Below are 21,289 nucleotides of genomic sequence, written 5' to 3' on the forward strand. Positions count from 1 at the left end.
CCTCATAACAACCCTTTGAGGTAGGTACTAGTATCCCTGTTTTACAGCTAAGGAAACTGAGGCACACCGATGTTAGGTCACAGCAGGGATTTCAATCCAGCCTTGAGCTAAGGGTCTTAATCACTATGCTATGGGCCTGTCAAAAAAAACAAAAAAACAAAAAACAAAACCAAGCAAATAAACCATAACTGTACAAAATGATCCCAGGTGTACCTCATAAACGGCTCTTCTCTCTTCCCCAGGGTGAATACCAGATTAAGATAAACAATGACTCAGGGCCAGGCGTAGTGGCTCACGCCTGTAATCCCAGCATTTTGGAAGGCTGAGGCGGGTGGATCACCTGAGGTCAAGAGTTCGAGACCAGCCTGGCCAATATGGTGCGACCTCATCTCTACTAAAAATACAAAAATTAGCCGGGCATGGTGGCACATGCCTATAGTCCCAGCTACTCGGGAGGGTGAGGCAGAAGAATTGCTTGAACCTGGGAGGTGCAGGTTGCAGTGAGCTGAGATCGCGCCACTGAACCGCAGCCTGTGTGACAGAGGGAGACTGTCTCAAAAAAAAAAAGAAACGTAAAATAACAGCATCTTTATACTAACCTGCCAGTAACTGCACAGATGTCTCCCACTTGAAACTAACTATATGCTTGGATGTCTAACTTCTCTTCCTCTCTAGGCTTCCTAAAAAAGCTCACATGGCCAAGCATGCCAGGAAAAAAAAAAAAGTATGTCTATTTGAAGGTAAAAATAAATATTTTCTACCACAGTTAACATTCCATAAAGTGAGTTATCAACATTCTAAGGTTGAATGGATTAAAAATGGCAATGAACCAAGAGAAAAGACTTAATGTATTCAAGCTATAAGGGCTTACTATACAAAAGCATAAATAATATAACAAGGTAGGGAATCATGAGTCAGTGAATATTGTTGGGACAAATAAATACCAGATTGGGCCAGGTGCACTGGCTCACACCTGTAATCTCAGCACTGGGAGGCCAAAGTGGGAGGATCGCTTGAGCCCAGGAGTTCAAGACCAGCCTGGGCAACAAAGTGAGAACCCATCTATATACAACATTTTTTAAAACTAGCCGGGCATGGTGGTGCACACCTGTGGTCCAGCTACCTGAGAGGCTAAGGCAGGAGGATCGCTTGATCCTGGTAGGTCGAGGGTACAGTGAGCAATGATTGCACCTCTGCACCCCAGCCTGGGTGACAGAGACAGTCACTCACATCCTACCTACTACCTACCTTCCTACCAACTAACCAGATTGGAGATGAATTAATTGAGATCTAGGTTTCATATCATACATTAATCCATCTGGAATTAACCTCCCAAAAATTACATTAAAAATGATGACATAAATTATATAGCATACTTAGTCCAGCTATGATGGGGGACAGCCTCCATTTACACCCAACAAGCAGAAATGTATCAAAGGGAAGAGAGGTTCAAACATGAAAAGGAAACTTTTTTGCTAAGGAAATTAGCATTAAGAGAAGGGAAGATAAAGCTAAAGAAGTGACCAAGTGGCTGGGCGCGGCGGCTCACACCTACAATCCCAGCACTCTGGGAGGCTGAAGCGGGCAGATCGCTTGAGCCTAGGAGCTTGAGACCAGCCTGGGCAACATGATGAAACCCCGCCTGTACAAAAAAATACAAAAAAGGGACACCGTTAGCCCCAGCTACTCAGGAAGCTGAGGTGGGAGGATCGCTTGAGCCAGGACCATCGGGCTGAAGTGAGCCAAGATCATGCCACTGCACTCCAGCCTGGGTGACAGAGTGAGACCCTGTCTCTAAATAAATAAATAAAAATAAGAAGTAACCAAGTAGCTAACATAATAATATATTTCGAGTAGTGGACTTGTACTGAAAAAGTAAAATACAGTATTTTTTCATCCATTCATTCAACTAGTCCTTATTGAGGGCCTAGTATGTGCCAGGCACTGTTCTAGATACAGGAGAGAACACACAGACCCAATGTCACCAATCGAGAAATACAAATTAAATTTAAGATACAACCACATAAGCCTTAAAAGAGATAAAATCTAATATGGAAAAGAAAATGCAATATGGAAAGGAGAGAAATATAGACAAACATACACGGTCCGAACATTAAACTGATTTTTAATATGCTACCAGCAGGGATTCAGGAGAGCAAACTGGTAATATGTAATACTACATACTCTGTGTCTCCATAATTTTACTGCATAAAGGAAAATCTTCCAAAGGAAAAAATCATTAAACCCAACAGCTTACAGGGATCTAAATGCCTAATACAAAATCAATGGCTAACCTACAGTAGATCAACACTCTAGCTCAGCACTGTCCAATAGAAATATAATGCAAGCTGAAAATGTAAGCCACATAATGTAATTTAAATTTTTCTAGTAGCCACATTTAAAAAGTAAAAAGTAGGCAGTGTACAGTGGCTTATGCCTGTCATTACAACACTTTGGGAGGCTGAGGTGGGAGGATGGCCTCAGGCCAGGAGTTTGAGACTAGTCTGTGTAACCCTCCAAGACCCCATCACTACAAAAAATTTAAAAGTTAGCCAGGCATGGTGGCGCGAGATTGTAGTCCTAGCTACTCAGGAGGCTGAGGCAGGAGGATCACAGGAGCCCAGGTGTTTGACGCTGCAGTGAGCCATGGTCATGCCACCGCACTACAGTCTGGGTGACAGAGTGAGACTCTGACTCTAAAAATAAAAAGTAAAAGGTAAATTAATTTAAATAACATATTTCATTTAACCCAATACAAAGTATTATCTTTTTTAACATATAATCAATGTGAAAAATTATTAGGTATTTTACAAACGAGGTATTTCTTTTTTCGTTCTAAGTCTCTGAAATCAGGTATTTTATGCTTACAGCACATCTCAGTTCAGACTGGCCACAGGTCAAATGCTTAATAGCCACAATAGTACTGTGTCGCACGGTGCAGCCCAGGAGTTCACAAGTGAGGGTGTTTTGCTTGCCCAGAGGACATGTGGCAATATCTGGAGATGTTTGAGGGGTGCTACTAGCTCTAGCAGGTAAAGTCCAGGGACGCTGCTGAACATCCTACAATGCACAGGATAGCCCCCACAACAAAGAATTATGTGGCCCAAAATGTCAATCGTACTAAGGGAACCCTAGATAGCTGAAGAGCTAACACAGTTAGTACTGATATAGGCTGACCTAGAGGAATGTATTTTATGAGGCCATTTGTTTTTTGTTATGATGCTTTCAATCCCTTTTACAAGTAACTTTTTAAAGTTTCCCCTGAAACAAGATGAGGGGACCCATTTCTCTTAAGGAGCACAGCACACTGAAAGGCTGTCAGTGGCCAGACGGCCCAGCCACACAGAAAGGCACCCACAGCAGCTGCTTTGTCTTAAAGGGAAAAATACTGGCAGATCCAGGAGCTGAGAAAAATATCAAACGAGGAAGTATGACTGCCATTTATATCTTCCCCATGACTATGTGACTAGGATACTCAGCATTTTTCCTACCAAGGTAATGGCAATGGGGCAGGAGTAAGGTCACAGGGAAGCTAAAGAGGGACAATGAAGTTCAGATTCTGCCGGGTGGGGTGGCTTATGCTTGTAATCCCAGCATTTTGGGAGGCCAAGGTGGGAGGATCACCTAAGGTTGGGAGTTCGAGACCAGCCTGGCCAACATGGTGAAATCCCGGTCTCTACTAAAAATACAAAAATAAGCCGGGTGTGGTGGTGCATGCCTGTCATCCCAGCTACTCAGGAGGCTGAGGCAGGAGAATTGCTTGAACCAAGGAGGCAGAGGGTGCAGTGAGCCAAGATCGCACCACTGCACGCCAGCCTGGGCAACAGAGCCAGACTCCGTCTCAAAAAAAAAAAAAAAAAAAGAGAAAAACAAAAACAACAATAACAAAAAGCAATTCAGATTCTGTCAAGGTTCAAACAAAGATCAGGGAAACACACATTCATAGACACCTCTGGTATGAAAAACAGGTAACATTCGATTCATAAGCAGACAGATCTGCTCTTGCAAAAGACGCCTCTGCGGGCGCTAACGCCATCCTCAGGCCTCAGATAATCAGCGCACCTATCACACCCCATGGCCACCACTTCTCCAGCTGTCCCATTTCATTTTAACAGGCTGCCAGAGCAAATGCCTGCTGACAGGGCAACCAAGGGCTTTTCCCCTGCACGGAGGCCTCTGGGACAGATACCAGGGGCCAGAAATCGTTCCCCGTCTGAACAATCCAATCCCTTCCTGGCGGCTGGACAACAGCAGGGTAGCCTGCCTAATAAGCCTCGGGCTGAGGATTCAACCAAGTTGTTCCTGAAGGCAGAGACTGCAGGTGTCAACTGGCAACAGAGAGGTACCTTGGTTTCCAAGGGGGTTAAAGGCTGCCTGCTCCTGTCTGGCACACCCCTCAAATAAAGCGGTATCTGGGGCACAATCGGAATCAACAGGCCTCAGATCTCACAACACTGTCTTCCTCTCCTCTCCTCATTCACAAGACCTTAAGACAAACAAGACAATGGGTGCCTCTTCAAATACATCCTTCTGGCCAAGAAAACCATTTCTACAGATGTCCCAGGCCCACGCAGCCTTTATGACAAACATCTAGAAAGACAAACTTTTAAGGGGAACTGTTGTGCCACTAGATACACTTCTTAAGGGACTCAGAATATTAGAAATTAAATTTAAAAGTGAATTAAAATTCACTTTTAAATTTAAAAAGATCAAAAACTGAGGTCCTCCCAAGACCGGCTGACTTCAGGCCTTCCCGCCCTTCCTAATCTCCAACAAGTTAAAGAAACCTACCAAGCACGTTTCCTCTGCAATTCCCACCACATCCTTACTCCCCAGTGGGTTGTTATCACAACCCTGACCATCTTAAGCTCTTCCCTTAAGAACTTCCAAATAGTAGCCATTTCAGTCAAGAGGATCAGCAAAATTCTAGAACCCAACCTATATGGGGAAGAAGCAGAATACAAAAGAAAGGGCTATTATTCCAAGTCAGGGAAGCTGCTAAACTCAGTCCTATCACTCAACAGCTATACTACACTGAGAAAAGAATTAACTTGAGCATCAGCTCACTTATCTGTAGCTGTGCTATGTTACTCTCAAGCCGATGATCAGCTAGCAATACAATTCACAAACATATCTCCACCACCACAGTAAAACAGGTATTTGTCTGCAGTTGATAATCTAGCATTACTCCATAATCACCAGGAATTTGAGGGCTTTCAGTTGTTTCATAAGCTAAATTCCAAGGAACTTATTCAAAGTTCCTATTACGTTGGGTCTAAGATTAACTTTGTTAATAGCATGGTAAGGTTTCAAAGGATTAAACTGAAAATGAATTACAGGGGTAAAAGGGGATTTACAGGAAACACTTGGAGCCATTGAGTGAGGGGAGAGAACAGACTTTATTCCATGAGATCTAGAGATTCCCAGCACTGCCTACCTACTAGAATCACCAGAGGAGTTTTAAAACAATACCAATGTCTGGGTTCTATCCCAGAGACTGATTTAATTGGTCTGGAATAGGACCCCAACACTGGTATTTGTTGAACGTTCTTCAAGTGATTTTAACATTCAGCCTGGCCTGAAAACCACTGATTTAGAGAGTTGTGAATATTGGTCTTTTGCATTTGACAAAATCCCTTCAACAAGATTTTCAGGCTTTAGCTAAAAAAAAAAAAAAAAAAAAAGGCCAGGTACAGTGGCTCACACCTGTAATCCCAGCTCTTTGGGAGGCCCAGGCAGGTGGATCACTTGAGGTCAGGACTCGAGACCAGCCTGGCCAACATGGTGAAATCCTGTCTCTACTAAAAATGCAAAAATTAGCCAGGCATGGTGGTGCACACCTGTAATCCCACGTACTTGGGAGACTGAGGGCAGGAGAATTGCTTGAACCTAGAAGGCAGAGGTTGCAGTGAGCCAAGACCATGCCACTGCACTCCAGCCTGGGTGACAGAGACTCCGTCTCAAAAGAAAAAAAAAAAAAAGGCCAAAATATAATTTGTAGATGAAACTTCCTCCAGTGCCTAACACAATGTGTGTTAAATGCTTAGTACAAGGCTTTCTGGGTTCCATCATGTGACCACCATACTGCAGAGCAGGCCAGAACTGCTGATCACCGTGAGAAGCAAACAGAAAGGTCAGGGGCTGAGTGGTTTGGCTATTTTTCTACTGTGAGACACAACATTTAAGAAAACTAAGTGACTGCTCAATATCATACCTGCATAATACCAAAGAAAAGTAAACACAAGGTTGTCAAGTTCACAGGATTCTTAAAAAAGCCAAACAATTATAAGCATTTATTGTAACCCATTCTGTGTAGTTTATCTCTAAAAGCCTGAGTGTGTCTATTTCTACCACATAAATATAGATTTCATAATAACATACAAATCCTTTTTAGCGAGATTTGCTTTTGAAAACATATCCTGAACCCTCAGGTCAGGTACAGCTGTCAGTGTCGTGGCGTCTCCTGGGTGGTTCCATGCTCTTTTCAGCAGCCCAGCACACTGGGCCAGAGACAGGCAACAGAGCCATCATGCTTCAAAGAGGAGCCAAGTGCTGTATTCTGAGCCACCGAATTCCAGAAAGAACATCCTTGGGAAGCTCACCCAGCCCCAGCATAGTCTGCCTAGTAAGTGTCTCTCCTGGGCCTCACCTACAGAGAGGTGAGGCTAAATGGGGACTGGGCAAGATGGCCTTTGAGGTTCCATCCATCTTTTAAAGTACACATGTCAGTCTTGCTTTCTGCCTCCATGAGCAGGCTTTGGTAAGTGGAAGTTCTCATCTGATATCTAGTAACAATTGATTCTTTGAACAGCTAATTCATAAAATAATCTTAAATAGTTAAAACATATATAACATCTAATTATCTAAATAGGCTAACTCCTTAAAAGGGGGGCAGGGAGGAAAAGGATAAATTTAATTCTGCTCATTAGTGGACTTCAGTGCACCAAATTAACTTCACATTAGTCTGTGAGTTTAATAATGACAGGTTTAACCATTGCAAAGCCTTCTGGAGTCCCTGTTTCTTTGCGTTGACCTTTTTATTTTTGACTAAAAGAGAGGGAAAAACGGTAAGACATTAAAAAAAGCATGAACAGGGAGGGGGGAGGGATAGCATTAGGAGATATACCTAATGTAAATGACGAGTTAATGGGTGCAGCACACCACCACGGCACACGTATACATATGTAACAAACCTGCACGTTGTGCACATGTACCCTAGAACTTAAAGTATAATAATAACTAAAAAAAAGAAAGCATTAACGGAAACCCACCTAACTGTGGAAACAATATTTCATTGAAAAAGTTTTCATTAACCATTTGTAACTTCCAAGTTATCTTAACCAAATAAAGATTTAGGTACTTAAAAAAAAAAACAGGAAGCTAATTCCAACACTTTTCTTCCCCTTTGACAGAAAGTTCCTTTAACTCATGCCAACAGGCTATATTTATTTCCCTTAAGCAGCACTTCCTAGGAAAGCCGCGGCAGTCTTGCAGCAGACGGCATAAGAGAGCTGATGATCCCGGCAGGAGCCCAACCTCAAGAGCCCCAGCGAGCTGTCAATGCAGTTACCAAGCATGAGAGCCACCTGGGCTCCATACCAATCGCAGCACTGTTGTTATCTCAGCCGGAGAGCTCTGGGCTGCTATTGGAGACCAACACCTGGCACCAGACCAGATACGGTGTCACACCCAGCAGTGCCTAAGAGACTACTGTGCCTCATAAAGCTTTATGGATGCCTACAGGGAGAGAAGAAAAAAAAAAAAAAAAAAAAGGCAGGTATTCTTACTTATCTTAACCCTGTCCAGAAAATCTGCTGAGTCACCGAGTATCAATCAAGAGAAAAATAATGCAGAGCTGCAAAATGCTAATCTCCTTCCTCCTGCTCTCCTTCCTAACAGCAAGCCCACTCACAGGTAATACCCTTGACTTGGAAAACACAAGGGCATAGACAAATTCACACGTCCTTAGTCTGTAAAGAAAAGCTTTCAGGAGCAAACTCTAAAAGTACAATGTACTAGACAAAACTATTTTTATGAAAACAATGGCTGTCTCTGGGTAGAGGAATTAAGGGTGGTTACTTTTTTTCTACAACTTTACACACTTTGTACATTTTCTATAATGAGCCCATATTTCTTTCCTAACAATACATCTTCGAATCATTTCTGGTAAGAGATTAGACCCACATCTTTGATCCCTAAGATACAACTTGAGCTCACCAAAATATTTCAAAGCACTAATTATGAAAACTCCAACCAAGATTAAAGGGTCAGCCTACCACAGAACTAAGGAAATACTAAGTAAGAGCCCTGGATTTTATGAATACTTGCTTTGTTACCTTTCCTAGACACAGGATATTCTAATTTGGTAGGAAGAAAATCCCACCAATGACACACTTTTGAGAGAAGGGGAAAAAATAACTAAAGTTCATGTGCCAGTAATAATGGTACATGAACTTTAGTTTACTTCTGCTTTTTTTTTTTTTTTTTTTTTGAGACAGAGTCTTGCTGTTCCCCAGGCTAGAGTGCAGTGGTGCGATCTCGGCTCACTGCAAACTCTGGCTCCCGGGTTCAAGCGATTCTCCTGCCTCAGTCTCCCGAGTAGCTGGGACTACAGGTGCATGCCACCATGCCCAGCTAATTTTTTGTATTTTTAGTAGAGGCAGGGTTTCACCGTGTTAGCCAGGATGGTCTCAATCTCCTGACCTTGTGATCTGCCCGCCTCGGCCTCCCAAAGTGCTGAGATTACAGGCGTGAGCCACCACGCCTGGCCCACTTCTGCTTATTTTTCCATTCTTCCTTCTTTCCCAGATTAGACATGCTAATGAAAAACAAGGCACCCTTACCTTTGCCTGAGAGCACTAAGAAAACAAACCACCACCACAATAAAATAAAGCTCATAAAAGCATCTGACAAGCTTTGTCTTGCTTTTGCTTAAATATTAAAGCAATTAAAATCCAAACTCCTTGGCTTATTATTCAAGAACACACATGCCCAGGCGCAGTGGCTCACACCTGTAATCCCAGCACTTTGAGAGGCTGAGGCAGAGGGATCACCTCAGGTCAGGAGTTCAAGACCAGCCTGGCTAACATGGTGAAACCCCATCTCTACTAAAAATACAAACAATTAGCTGGGTGTGGTTGCATGTGCCTGTAATCCCAGCTACTCGGGAGACTGAGAGAGGAGAATCGCTTGAACTTGGGAGGCGGAGGTTGCAGTGAGCCAAGATCGCACCACTGCCCTCTGGCCTGGGCTACAGAGTGAGACTCTACCTCAAAAACAAAAAACAAAAAAACCCCACACATAATGTGAAATTCACTGAGGTATTGCACTATAGCTAAGACTTCACACATTTGATGCTCAATACCAACAAGGACTAGGTATCCCTATCCCACAACTCTTTCTTTTGCCTGGCAAGTTCTTCATTTCTCCAAATTCTATCCATTCCTCAAGTTTCCAGCCAAATGATACCTCCTCCTAAAGAGTTCCCTGAGAGAGAAGCACTTTCTCCCTTTACTAATTCCCACAGCATCTAAATTACAGTCATCTATGTAGAGTACGTGTTTGTGAGTTTAAGCTTCTATTGGTGGACAAGCAGGCCCAGCACCAATTTATCTTTATCTGCACCAGACCACTTGGTTCAGTGCTGTGCACGCATCTTGAAGAGTGTTCAAATATTTGCTAAATTAAAAAAAATGAATAAACACTGACTGCATCTTAAAAAAAAATCAGGGCTCGTGGAGTCATATGATCTACATGTGCATATATAAATAGGATTAAAAAAAGGAACCATGCCTGAATAATCATGCCTCAGGCAAAGGAACAGTGTTTAGGAGCAGCCTAGGTATAACACTTCATGTTAGCTGAAGTAACGCCAGCCTAATGCCAGCCAAAGTTAGTACTCAGGCTCAAAGAACTAACAGCAACAGAAACCACCACTTTATTAACACTTCAGGATTAAAGGATGCCTGCTAAGCCTCAAATTGTGTGTGGCCACAAGCATTAACATTACAGTCCCGAAGAAAGTGGGTAGGTGTGCGAATGCTTTATTTCAACCCTAATTATTTCTAAGCATACGTGAGAAATTACAAATATTTGAAAATGTGACTAATAGAGCAATTTTTCCAAGTCATATTCCAAAAGAATGATTTGGTCACAATACTGAGAAATGGGCAAACCATGTAATCTGCATCTTCACTTACACCTTGAAGAAGAAAAGCACTGGCCTGCTCAAAGTCAGAACTTATTCTTTGGTGCTTTGCTTCTGACTTCTGTTTGACACCATTTCTTTTCTTTCTTTCTTTCTTTTTTTTTGGTGAGACAGGGTCTCGCTGTGTCACGCAGGGTGGAGTGCAGTGGCACAATCACAGCTTACTGTAGCCTGGACCCCCTGGGCTCAAGTGATCCTCCCACCTCAGCCTCCCAAGTAGCTGGGACTACAGGCACAAACCCCCGTGCCCAGCTAATTTATTTTTATTTTTTTTTTTTTGTAGAGACAGGTCTCACCATGATGCCCAGGTTGGTCTTGCACTTCCGGGCTCAAGCGAGCCTCCTCCCTCGGCCTCCCACAGTGCTGGGACTACAGGCGTGAGGCACCAGCAGCACAGGTCTCCTGCTTCTCGGTTAATTCCACGCGTTAAAAGCTAATAGTGCTGAATGAAACCTTGCTTTCCACATAAGAGCCATAGATGTATCCTTATCTTTTGTTACTTAGAGGCTTTTTTGTTGTTTGTTTTAAATTTTTGACAGGTAGTAGGCATACCTGGCATCCTGGGAGATCCTGTCCCAGATTTCCTCTCTAACAACTAATATAAAAATGATGGTTATGATGATGTGACATGAAATTGCAATCTCTGCCCAATTAACTGCTTACTTTAAAAAAAGAAAAACTATATGCTTATACAGGAATTCTGCTTCCCAACTACTTACATTATCCATTTTATACCACTTATACAATTTTCTCAGACCACAAAATTTCTTGTCATCTTGCTGGTTCCCTCTGTCAGCAAACTTGTAACATGAAGACAAGTTAAAGATAAATACATCTGAGAAATTTTGTTTTTTGACAGGTAACGGTCAAGCAGATTCTAGATGGTGTCTGAACTTACAAAAATACTTAGTAGCGATGCATTCATTTTAATGTATATACAAAAATAGCTTGAATAAACCTATGGGCTTATTGTTGTTGTTTTGCTAGGTCTAGACTAAGTAACAGAAAGAGAGTAGAATAAAAGAAATCTTTTTAAAAAGTTCAGAGATTACAAGGATACAGTAAAAATCAGGAAAACAGTACTCAAATTTCAAAGTTTAGGGGCAGGGTGTGGTGCCACATGCCTGTAATCCCAGCACTTTGGGAGGCTGAGGCGGGAGGCTTGCTTGAAGCTGGGAGTTCAACAACAGCCTGGCCAACAGTGAGAGTGCCTCTACAAAAAAACAAACAAAAAAAAATTTAATAAAAAATAAAAGTTCGTGGCCAGATGTGGTGGCTGACGCCTGTAATCCCAGTACTTTGGGAGGCCAAGGCAGGCGGATCACTTGAGCTCAGGAGTTCAAGACCAGCCTGGCCAATATGGTAACAGAGAACAGCAGGTAGGCACCTGCTGTTCAGGAGGCTGAGGCAGGAGAATTGCTTGAGCCCGGGAGGTGGAGGTTGCAGTGAGCTGAGATTGCACCACTGCACTCCAGCCTGGGTGACAGAAGGAGACTTCGTCTCAAAAAAAAAAAAAAAAAAAAAAAAAGTTTTGGAAACATGAAAGAATAATAAAAATAAAATTCATGTGGATTCCTGAAATTTTATAAAAGTGGTATTAGCCTTCATATTTCTCTGAGATAAGGCTTCAGTGGCATGTTGAAAACCTGCTACAGTGGTGGCTGACTCCATATCCTTTAGGGTACTCAAAGCCCAGCGGTGCCTACCTGCTGTTCTTCTCCACTTCGTAGAGGAAAAGCTCGCTGCTGCCACTGCAAACCCTGATGTCAACTCTACTCTCACAAGCTGGGGACCCTATCCCCAGAAATTTCACAGGACCACACACCAGCTCCACAGCCTCCACCTTCTCCTGCTCTGCAAGCCATCCTTGGGTAAGCCTGCTCACTCTCACAGCTTCACCTATGTGGACACACTAAAGGCTCTAAATGTTTTTTCCTACACTACTTCTTGTCTATGCTCTACCTACTGATAATTTTACCCATATGCACTTCAAATTCAACATCTTCAAAATCAAAATCATTCTTCTTCTTTTTTTTTTTTTTTTTGAGATGGAGTCTCACTCTGTTGCCCAGGCTGGAGTGCAATGGCGCGATCTTGGTTCACTGCAACTTCCGCCTCTCAGGTTCAAGCGATTCTCCTGCCTCAACCTCCCAAGTAGATGGGGTTTCACTGTGTTGCCCAGGCTGGTCTCAAACTCCTGAGCTCAGGCAATCCACCCGCCTCGGCCTCCCAAAGTGCTAGGATTACAGGCGTGAGCCACCGTGCCCGGCCCAAACTCATTCTTAATATCTCCCCAATCTCCTTTTCTTATGCCCACGAATAGGTTTAAATCCTTACCATCAATCCCAGACACCCCAATGCCTCCCTATCTTCTAGAAACGCCTTTCCTCCATCCTCACTTCTGTGCTTTACAACAGAACCCTGGCCTCTCTGACATGGATAGGCAGAGCCGCTTCCTGACTGCTCTTTATATTTGGTCTCTTTCTCCTGTACAGGTTTTTTTCTGCATTGCTTCAAGACTAATCTAAGATAAAAATCTACTCTCAAACATCGTAGCCATTAGGGAACTGCAAATTAAAACCACAATCAGATACCAGGCACATCTATAGGAATGGCTAAAATAAACATTATAACATTGAGTACTGGCAACAATGTGGAAAAACTGGATCATTGCTGGTGGGAATGTAAAATGGCACAGACACTCTGGGAAAGAGTACTGCAGTTTCTTACAAAACTAAATATGCACTTACCATATGACCCAGCAAGCGCAGTCCTGGGCATTAATCCAGAGAAATAAAAGCTTATGTTCACACAAAATCCTGTAACTGAAGGTTCAGAGCACCTTTATGTATAATTGCCATTAACTGGAAATGACCCATATGTCCTTTAACAAATGAATGGTTAAAGAAGCTATGGTACATCTATAACATGGAATGCTACTCAGCAATACAAAGGAAAGAACTATTGATGCACACAACAAAATTAGATGGCTATCAAGGGAGCTCAGCTGAGTGAAAAAAGCAATCTCGAAAGGTTATATACTATATGATTCAATGTATATAGCATTCTTAAAATGACAAAATTACAGAAATGGAGAAAAGATTAGCAGTTGCCAGAGACTGGGGTTGAGGGCACATGACTGTGGCTATAAAAGGGTAACGAGAGATCCTTGTGATGGAACCTTTGCATCCTGACTGTGGAAGCGGTCACACAAATTTACACCTTTAAAAAATGCATAGAACACAACACACACACACACACACACACAAATGAGTGCATATAAAACTGGTGAAATCCTAAAGTCAATGGATTGTATCAATGTCAATCATTATCCTGTTGTGATACTGGACCATAGTTATGCAAGATGTTACCACTGGGGGAAACTGGATGAAGAATATATAGGATCTCTATATTATTTTTTATAATTGCATGTAAATCTACAGTTAGCTCAAAATAAAAAGGTGTTTTTTTTTAATCTCATTAACTTCCAATAGTTCCCTAATGCCCACAGTGAAATATTTCTTAGCATGGCATGCAGAATTTCACCCGACCTATAATCTCTTTACACATCCTATGCCCTGAACAACTAGTTCTAAGAGCTAACATTTATTGAGCACTGGCCATGTGCCAGGTACCATTTTAAATATTTTATATGTACTATCTCATTTACTCCTCAGTGATCCCATGAGTCAGGTACTACTGTCAACCCCATTTTATATACAAATGACGTAAGTAGCTTATCCAAAGTCCCAATATGTCACACGCTCTTTCCATACCTTTGGGTCTATACTTGTACTGCCTAAAAAGCCTCCCCACCTAATCACCCTTTAAGGCCCTGCCCCAATGTTACCTTCTGACTTTTTCCAGACTTAACTGTTAACACTAAATGTGTCTAGCACTCAGATGTAATGGATAGATGTTTAATCAACATAAGGTCTAGACAAAAGGACATGAGGAAGTTATAAAACTGGCGCCACGAGAAGCATTTGACACTGATTACATTAAGCCTGTTTCTCTGAAGTTAAACCTGAATGGAAAAGCATTCTATAATACACAGTAGGGTACAGAAAAGACTCATTAGCAAGAAAATGTTCATTAATAAAGCAATGGCTTTAACACAACCAAAGAGGGAAAGGTAGTATCAGGCTAAGGAAAGGCCAGTGTCAGCTGCAAAGTCCATTATCTTTCTCAAATTTTCACATAACAAATACACCAACAAAAACCTCAACTTCCTAAACCTAGTCCATTCTGCCTTATTAGGTACTTTTGTAAGAAAAGGTATAATGCTTTTTTTCCTCAGGAAAAAGAATATTTTCTCCAGGTGAAAACACATCTTCATTATTTCCCTTGGAGGAAATTAGATTATTATCTAAAGACTGCTTAACTTATGAATTCGCTTGAAAAACATACTGATAATCCCACAACTATCTAGAATTGTTCTGAAATCTGAGTCTCTCCAAAGGATTCACATTTTATTTTATTTTTTATTTTTTTGGAGACGGAGTCTCACTCTGTTGCCCAGGCTGGAGTGCAGTGGCGTGATCTTGGCTCACTGCAACCTCTGCCTCCTGGATTCAAGCAATTCTCCTGCCTCCCTCCTGAGTAGCTGGGAGTACAGGTGCCCACCACCACACCTCACTAATTTTTGTATTTTTAGCAGAGACAGGGTTTCACCGTGTTGGCCAGGCTGGTCTCAAACTCCTGACCTCAAGTGACCCACCCACCTCAACCTCCCAAAGTGCCGGGATTACAAGCATGAGCCACTGTGCCTGGCCAGATTCACATTTTAAACACAGATGACAGAAAGTAGAAGAAAACACCAATTTTGTTTAGGTACATGAATGAAGCTTAATTGGCTTTATATTCCCTGTCATTGACCCCATGACCCCCTCCCCCTCAATAAGTTGTCTTCTGTTAAGTATAGCCTTTTCAGAAGGCACCAACATAGAATAAAAGTGAAAAAGAGGAGAATGCTCAGAACAGACCGGGTGAGAGGGTGACAGCCAGCCTCTCTTCCACTTATTGAGTGCTTACTATGGACCAGAGACTTATCAATAACCATAAATTCTTAACAGTAACCTAAAGCCAATAAAGAAAAACACATTCTTTTTTGAGACTGAGTCTCGCTCTATCGCCCAGGCTGGAGTGCAGTGGCATGATCCCAGCTCACTGCAACCTCTGCCTCTTGGGTTCAAGCAATTCTCGTGCCTCAGCCTCGCAAGTATCTGGGATTATAGGCGCCCGCCACCACGCCTGGCTAATTTTTGTACTTTTAGTAGAGACAGGTTTTCACCATGTTGGTCAGGCTGGTCTCGAACTCCTGACCTCAGATGATCCACCCGCCTCAGCCTCCCAAAGTGCTGGGTTTATAGGCGTGAGCCACCGCGCCTGGCCAAAAAATAAGTTTCTAAATTACCCATTATATGAAAAAAGATGTGTTTTAGTACAACAAGCAGGTAAGAGACTCTTAGGAAAGGAAACTGACCGGTCGAGTTCTCCTGAACTTGGAATCTTCACGGTCTCTGTGCGTCCCAGAAGTGCTGGTTCTCTCCCTCACACTTCTATACCCAGGACTGGGGATGATATACTCTTTTCCTATGTCAATATCCTTCATCTTCTCTGAGTGGAGGTTCCAGGGCTCACAGACTGTTAGTTTCACATCAGAATTCCTGAAATTAAAAATTCATCAAGAAATAGATTATTTCCTAAACAGTACTTAACCATAAGCTCAAGTGCCTTAAAAATAGGGGGGGAAAAAAAAGGCAAAAGTACTAAAGCTTTCTACTGTTATAGCTACAAAAATTAATTTTCAAAAAAAGTTCAAAGATTTTGATTTCACTTTTTTAAAGAAAAAGATTCAGTAGAAGAGAATCAAGAAAAATTACCTTCTCCCAACTCTAAGGGAAAAAAAATTAGAAACAGTAAACACACTAGTAAAGAGACACCCATTCTCTTCAACTAAGCTCAAATCCAGTGTATACAATAGAAAGGTTGGTTTTTTTTTTAAAGACTTTCTAGAAACAATTTCAGTTTGTCCCAAGTATTAAAAACTCCACAATTTTAAAGTGGACATCATTTCTTCTACTAAATTTTACTAAATAAAAACTTACCAAACACTTATTCTACCAATGATATATTCCATCTCTGCCTTTTTATAATTAACTAATGGGTTAGCTGGTGTTATTTTAAAGCTCCATGAAGTTATCCAGTTAAAACAATGTTATAATTTAACTTCAAACACAAATTCCCTGGGTACTGAAAATGTTCTAAAACTAGATAGTGGTAATGGTTGCACAATGCAGTGAATACATTGAAAAAAAACACACTGAATTTATACTTTAAAAGAGTGAATTTCATGTCATATAAATCCTATGGCAACAAAGCTGTTAGTAAAAAACAATAACAAAAACAAATTCTCCACCCTGTATTACTAAGTCTTACCTAGTTTTTACCTGAAACTCTATTCTAAACCACTGCTTGCCTGGCTAAGTCTAATCAATATGCTGTATCAACTCAGGTCACTTAAAAACAAAAAAACACATACATACTTCTCCAAAATGTTTCCCCCCTCTAAGAAGGGTCACAGCCTCCCAGAGACAAGCTGAGAAAACACCTTTCATACTAGCCTCCAACGGAAATTAAAGACGTGTAGCCGTGTCGCCTTCTGGATTCCATAAATCGCTGGCTATCGCTGTGACTTAAAACTACTACTTCTGCAGCACAAAATTCTAACCATTATAATGCAATTTTTAAAGCGTCAGATAAAAAGAGAACACTTACTAATCCTCTGAATAAAAAGGACTAAATCTCCTACGCAAAGACAGGTTTCCAGTACAAAGAAAGCTTGATTTCTTGCCTTTCAGAATTCTGGTTCAAGTACCCTAAGTTGATATAGCTGTTACTTATCTTTAAAAAAAAAAAAAAAAAGTCACCTTGTCCAATGACAAACTACACCATAAAGAACAGCGGCTCACCAAGCCAGAGTGCAGCAATCACGTCATTGAGACCTCATTAAGGCTAAACTATAAACAGACCTGGCATCTGCCAGTGTCCCCAGTGTTGAGCTGTAGCTGTAGATCAGAGTAACCTTCTTAGGGGAATCACGAAATTCTAACCTTCCCCTTCAAGGGTTCCCTAGCTTAGCTGATTATCTGGAAGAGGAAAAGATTAGTACTACCTTTTTAAAAGGTGGGGGTTGGGGCGGTGAGCAGTTTGAAACGGAGGTGGTCACTGGAACTCATCCACAATATGAAATGCCACATCAAGAAGAACACGAACGTAATCTTAATTATCTAAGCACCCATGATAACCAAAGATTCTTTCAACCACTTTTATTTCAAAGGGTAAAGTAGAATCAGTGGAGCACAGGAGCAGAGAGAGGCAGGGACAAAACGACTTCCCTGTTATGACACAAATAATGACTGTTTTGTGCCTACAGTGACTGCTGTGGTAGACACTGCTAAACTATCCTAAGGGACTAAGTTATTCTATGTATGAAGGGTGTGGGGAACAGTGTTCCATTATCTCTAACACACTCATCTCTACTTTCCTGGAAAAAGAGGCACAATCAGGAGAGCAGGCAGGCCCAAAGTAGGCACAAAGTTACTGTCTGTGGCCTTGAACATAAGGACACCATCGTCTGTGTATCTGGAACATAAAAGAGGGCACCCCACGTGGAGGCCGGCGAAGAGCTGGGAATCCTGACAGGTTTGGAAAGAAACAAAGCCCCAGTCTGAAGCAAGCAAGCAAGCAAGGATGGATCCCCAGGCCAGCCATTTTACTGATACTATTTATATTTCCCTATCTTCTCGTGTCCTCCTTTAAAGTTGTTGGAATATCTTTTTTAAATGCTCACTTGCCTCAGCTATCAAGAGAGGAAGAAAGAGAAGGGATTTTTGTTTGTAAAAAACAAACCTGTTGTCCAGACATGTACAAGGGTAGAAGCAGAATAATCAACGTGGGAGAACCCCAAAGAAGTGCCCAATAGGGTTGAGGCCACTTAGTCAGCTGCCCTTTTTTACCAAGATTCTCTTTCCACTGATAAAAGTGTAGACACTCCCCCTGCACAATGATACTGATTCAACTGCATGGCAGGAGGAGAGTTGCACGGGATTACCAGACTGGTGTGTGCAAGCTGCAGTCATCCCAACACTCATGAGTAGGTTTCCATCACCTCCAGGCCCTCAAGCTGCACGAGGAAGACACCACGCTAAAGGGATACGTATTTACCACACCCACTGTAATCCACTTGTTGCGTCTCCAAGCAGCCTCACCTTTCATACACGCTGCACACCACAGTAAAACCTAGCCATCTCCTCCTCCAAGACCTCCTGAAACTTTCCCCGTCGTTCCTGTGCCCACCTGCCTCCAGCCTCTCCGTCTGTGCAGAAACCAAATGGCCCCTGCGTGATAAACACAAAGCCACCCGCGGCTCTGTGTGGCAGAAGCGAAAAGAGCACTGGATGACCGTGGAGAGATCTGGGCTGCGTTCCCGGCACAGCCACGGGTTTGCTGCGCGTGCTTATGTCACGTACCTCCATTTACCCGCTTGCAAAAACGAAGGGGATGACTTACTTCGAAGGTCGCTGGCGGCTCCGCTGCGGGTTGAGCAGGGTGCCCCGAGCCACCCGCTGCACAGGCTTCCAGGTGGGCGTTTCTCTCAGACCCGCTTCGCCTGGGATGCCCGGGCCCTAGGGCGTTCCCACAGCCCGCTCCGGCCTGGCCAGGCGAGCGCGACCCACACCCACGGCCCGCGGGCGCAGCGCCCCCTGGCGGCCGCGGCCAGGGACGTAGTCCGCGTCCCTGCCCGCTCATCCCGATCCTACCTGCCTGTCTTCCAGCACACGACCCCGTCACCAGACCCCGGGCTCACAGGCCTAGGAGGCGGCGGCAGAAGACCAGGGGGAGGCCATACCCCGTTCCCCAAGTCTCCAGTGTCCCCCGAACTGCTCGTAGCCCTGGCCACATCCCGCCACGCCCCGAGGAAATGCAAAGGGGTGATCCCCGTGACAACCGAGCTGGAGGGCAGGGGTGCGGCAGCAGCCATCACCTACCTGCGCCCCTGCTCCAGGACAACCGCGCCAGCCGCTCAACCACGCTCCCGAGCATGAGCCCCGCAGCAAAACAAGCCTTTATAGCGGCATCGGCCGCCACACCGCGCAAGCGCGCTGCACAAAGCATTCCCAAGGCTGAAGGGAACTGTAGTCCTCCTTCCGAGTGCCCAGGGCTGCGGACGCGGCGAAGGACTACATTTCCCAGAAGCGCCGGTGACATCCCGGGGGCGGTGCGGGCTGCCCCTCTTCCCACCGAGCTCCCGGCTCTGTTCCATCCTTGCCCGTGCCTCTGCGAGACTGTCTGGAATCTTCTCCGGGGTCGTGTTCCCTGGGGGAGGCAGCTGGGAGGCTTAACCGTGGCCCTGTGTTCGCACACAGTGCTGTTCGTAGGCAGAGCAGTCCCGACCCTGCGTGGCCGTGTAGCTGCCAGAAAAGATCGTGAAGGTCATCGTAGCCCGCGTCTAACCCGTTGAGAGTCGTCAGGCCGGCCAGCCCCAGTTCTTATCTGTTGTGGCAGATACGATTGCTTGCTCATGGTTCGACCCTGCAGTCTGCGCAGATACCGCCTTTCTCACTTTAACACCAACTGCCCATCAATGTCGCGCTGCCTGGTCTCTAGATAATAAAATGCAAGGATCACAGTCTTAGAAGTGGCAAGAGCCTTAGAAATGGTATGCTAACTCATCTTCTTCTTTTTATAAATGAAACTGAGGCTCCCAGAAAGATTGATCCCTTTACTTCTCTGTTTCATCGGTACCTTCAGCATCATTAAATAAAAGCCACTGTTGAGTTCTTCCCTACCCTGTATCCGATGCTTTACCTACCATTCTTGTTTCCTTTAATCTCCATTACAGCCCTATGAGTAGGTATTATGAGTTTGTTTTTTTTTAAGGAGTCTGGCTCTGTTGCCCAGGCTGGAGTGCAATGGCGCGATCTCGGCTCACTGCAGCGTCCGCCTTCCGGGTTCAAGCAGTTCTCCTTGCCTCAGCCTCCCGAGTAGCTGGGATTACAGGCGTCCGCCACCACACCCGGCTAATTTTCGTATTTTTTAAGTAGAGACAGGGTTTCGCCATATTGGCCAGGCTGGTCTCGAACTCCCGACCTCAGGTAATCCGCCTGCCTCGGCTTCCCAAAGTGCTGGGATTACAGGCGCGAGCCACCTCACCCAGCCGTATTTTTTTTAATTCAAAGATTAAAAAAGAAGAAGAAGAAGAGGAAGAGGAAGAAGGAGAAAGTAAAGTGACTTGTCCATCTTTATAACAACTAGCTAGTTAGCTAGTGTGAAGACACTACTGTATCGTAAAGCAGCATATTCTTGCACACGGATTGATAGACTAATGCAATAGAATAAAGAGCCCCCAAACAGACTGGTGCATCCATGTAACTTGATCTGTGACAGAAAACCTTACGAATCTGTGGGGAAAGCAAGAAGAGTCAGTAAATAGTACTGGAACAATTGGTTATACATATGAAAAAACAATCGGGGATTACCGCTTCATACCACAAAACCCATTTCAGGTAGATCAAACGCTTAAATGTGAAAGGGAAAACTTAAAAACTTTTAGAAGATGATAGGAAATATCTTTATGAACTTGGGAGTAGGAAAGAACTTTTTAAACAAGAAACAAAAAATAAAGGAAGAAAGATTGATAATTTTTGCCATATTAAAAGATGGCATAAATTGAAAAGATAAACCACAAGTTATAACTGACAAAGGTTTTGAATAAAAAATATTCAAAATAATTTCTAAGTTCAGTAAGAAATGGCAGATAACCCAATAGGAAAATAGGTAAATGACATGAACAGACAGCTCACAGAATAAGAAACCTGAGCAGCCACTCAAATATGAAAAGACACCCAATCTCATTCATAATCAGGGAAATTGATTTTTTTTTTTTTTTTTTTTTTTTGAGACAGAGTCTTTCTCTGTCCCTCAGGTTGGAGTGCAGTGGTGCCACCTCAGCTTACTGCAACCTCCACCTCCAGAGTTCAAGTAATTCTCCTGCCTCAGCCTCTGGAGTAGCTGGGA

The 21,289-nt window shown here is 43.3% G+C and overlaps 1 protein-coding gene across 2 annotated transcripts in view; it reads right to left on the reverse strand.

Moving 5' to 3' along the window:
* Window positions 1–20,870, reverse strand: part of ABCC5 (ATP binding cassette subfamily C member 5) — a 99,428-nt gene extending 78,558 nt beyond the window's left edge. The window contains exons 1-2 of one of the 2 annotated variants that reach the window (XM_003831994.4): window positions 19,261–19,414; window positions 15,693–15,876 (exon numbers count right to left, since the gene is read on the reverse strand). In XM_003831994.4, coding sequence (XP_003832042.3) covers window positions 15,693–15,821 — 129 coding nt within the window. In that variant the 5' untranslated portion in view covers window positions 15,822–15,876; window positions 19,261–19,414. Of the gene's footprint in view, window positions 1–15,692; window positions 15,877–19,260 lie in introns of both variants that reach the window. The other variant, XM_055110737.2, reaches the window with a different exon arrangement.
* Window positions 20,871–21,289: the final 419 nt, after the last annotated feature.

Source organism: Pan paniscus, chromosome 2 (genome assembly GCF_029289425.2).
Source record: "Pan paniscus chromosome 2, NHGRI_mPanPan1-v2.0_pri, whole genome shotgun sequence".
NCBI classification, from domain to species: domain Eukaryota; kingdom Metazoa; phylum Chordata; class Mammalia; order Primates; family Hominidae; genus Pan; species Pan paniscus.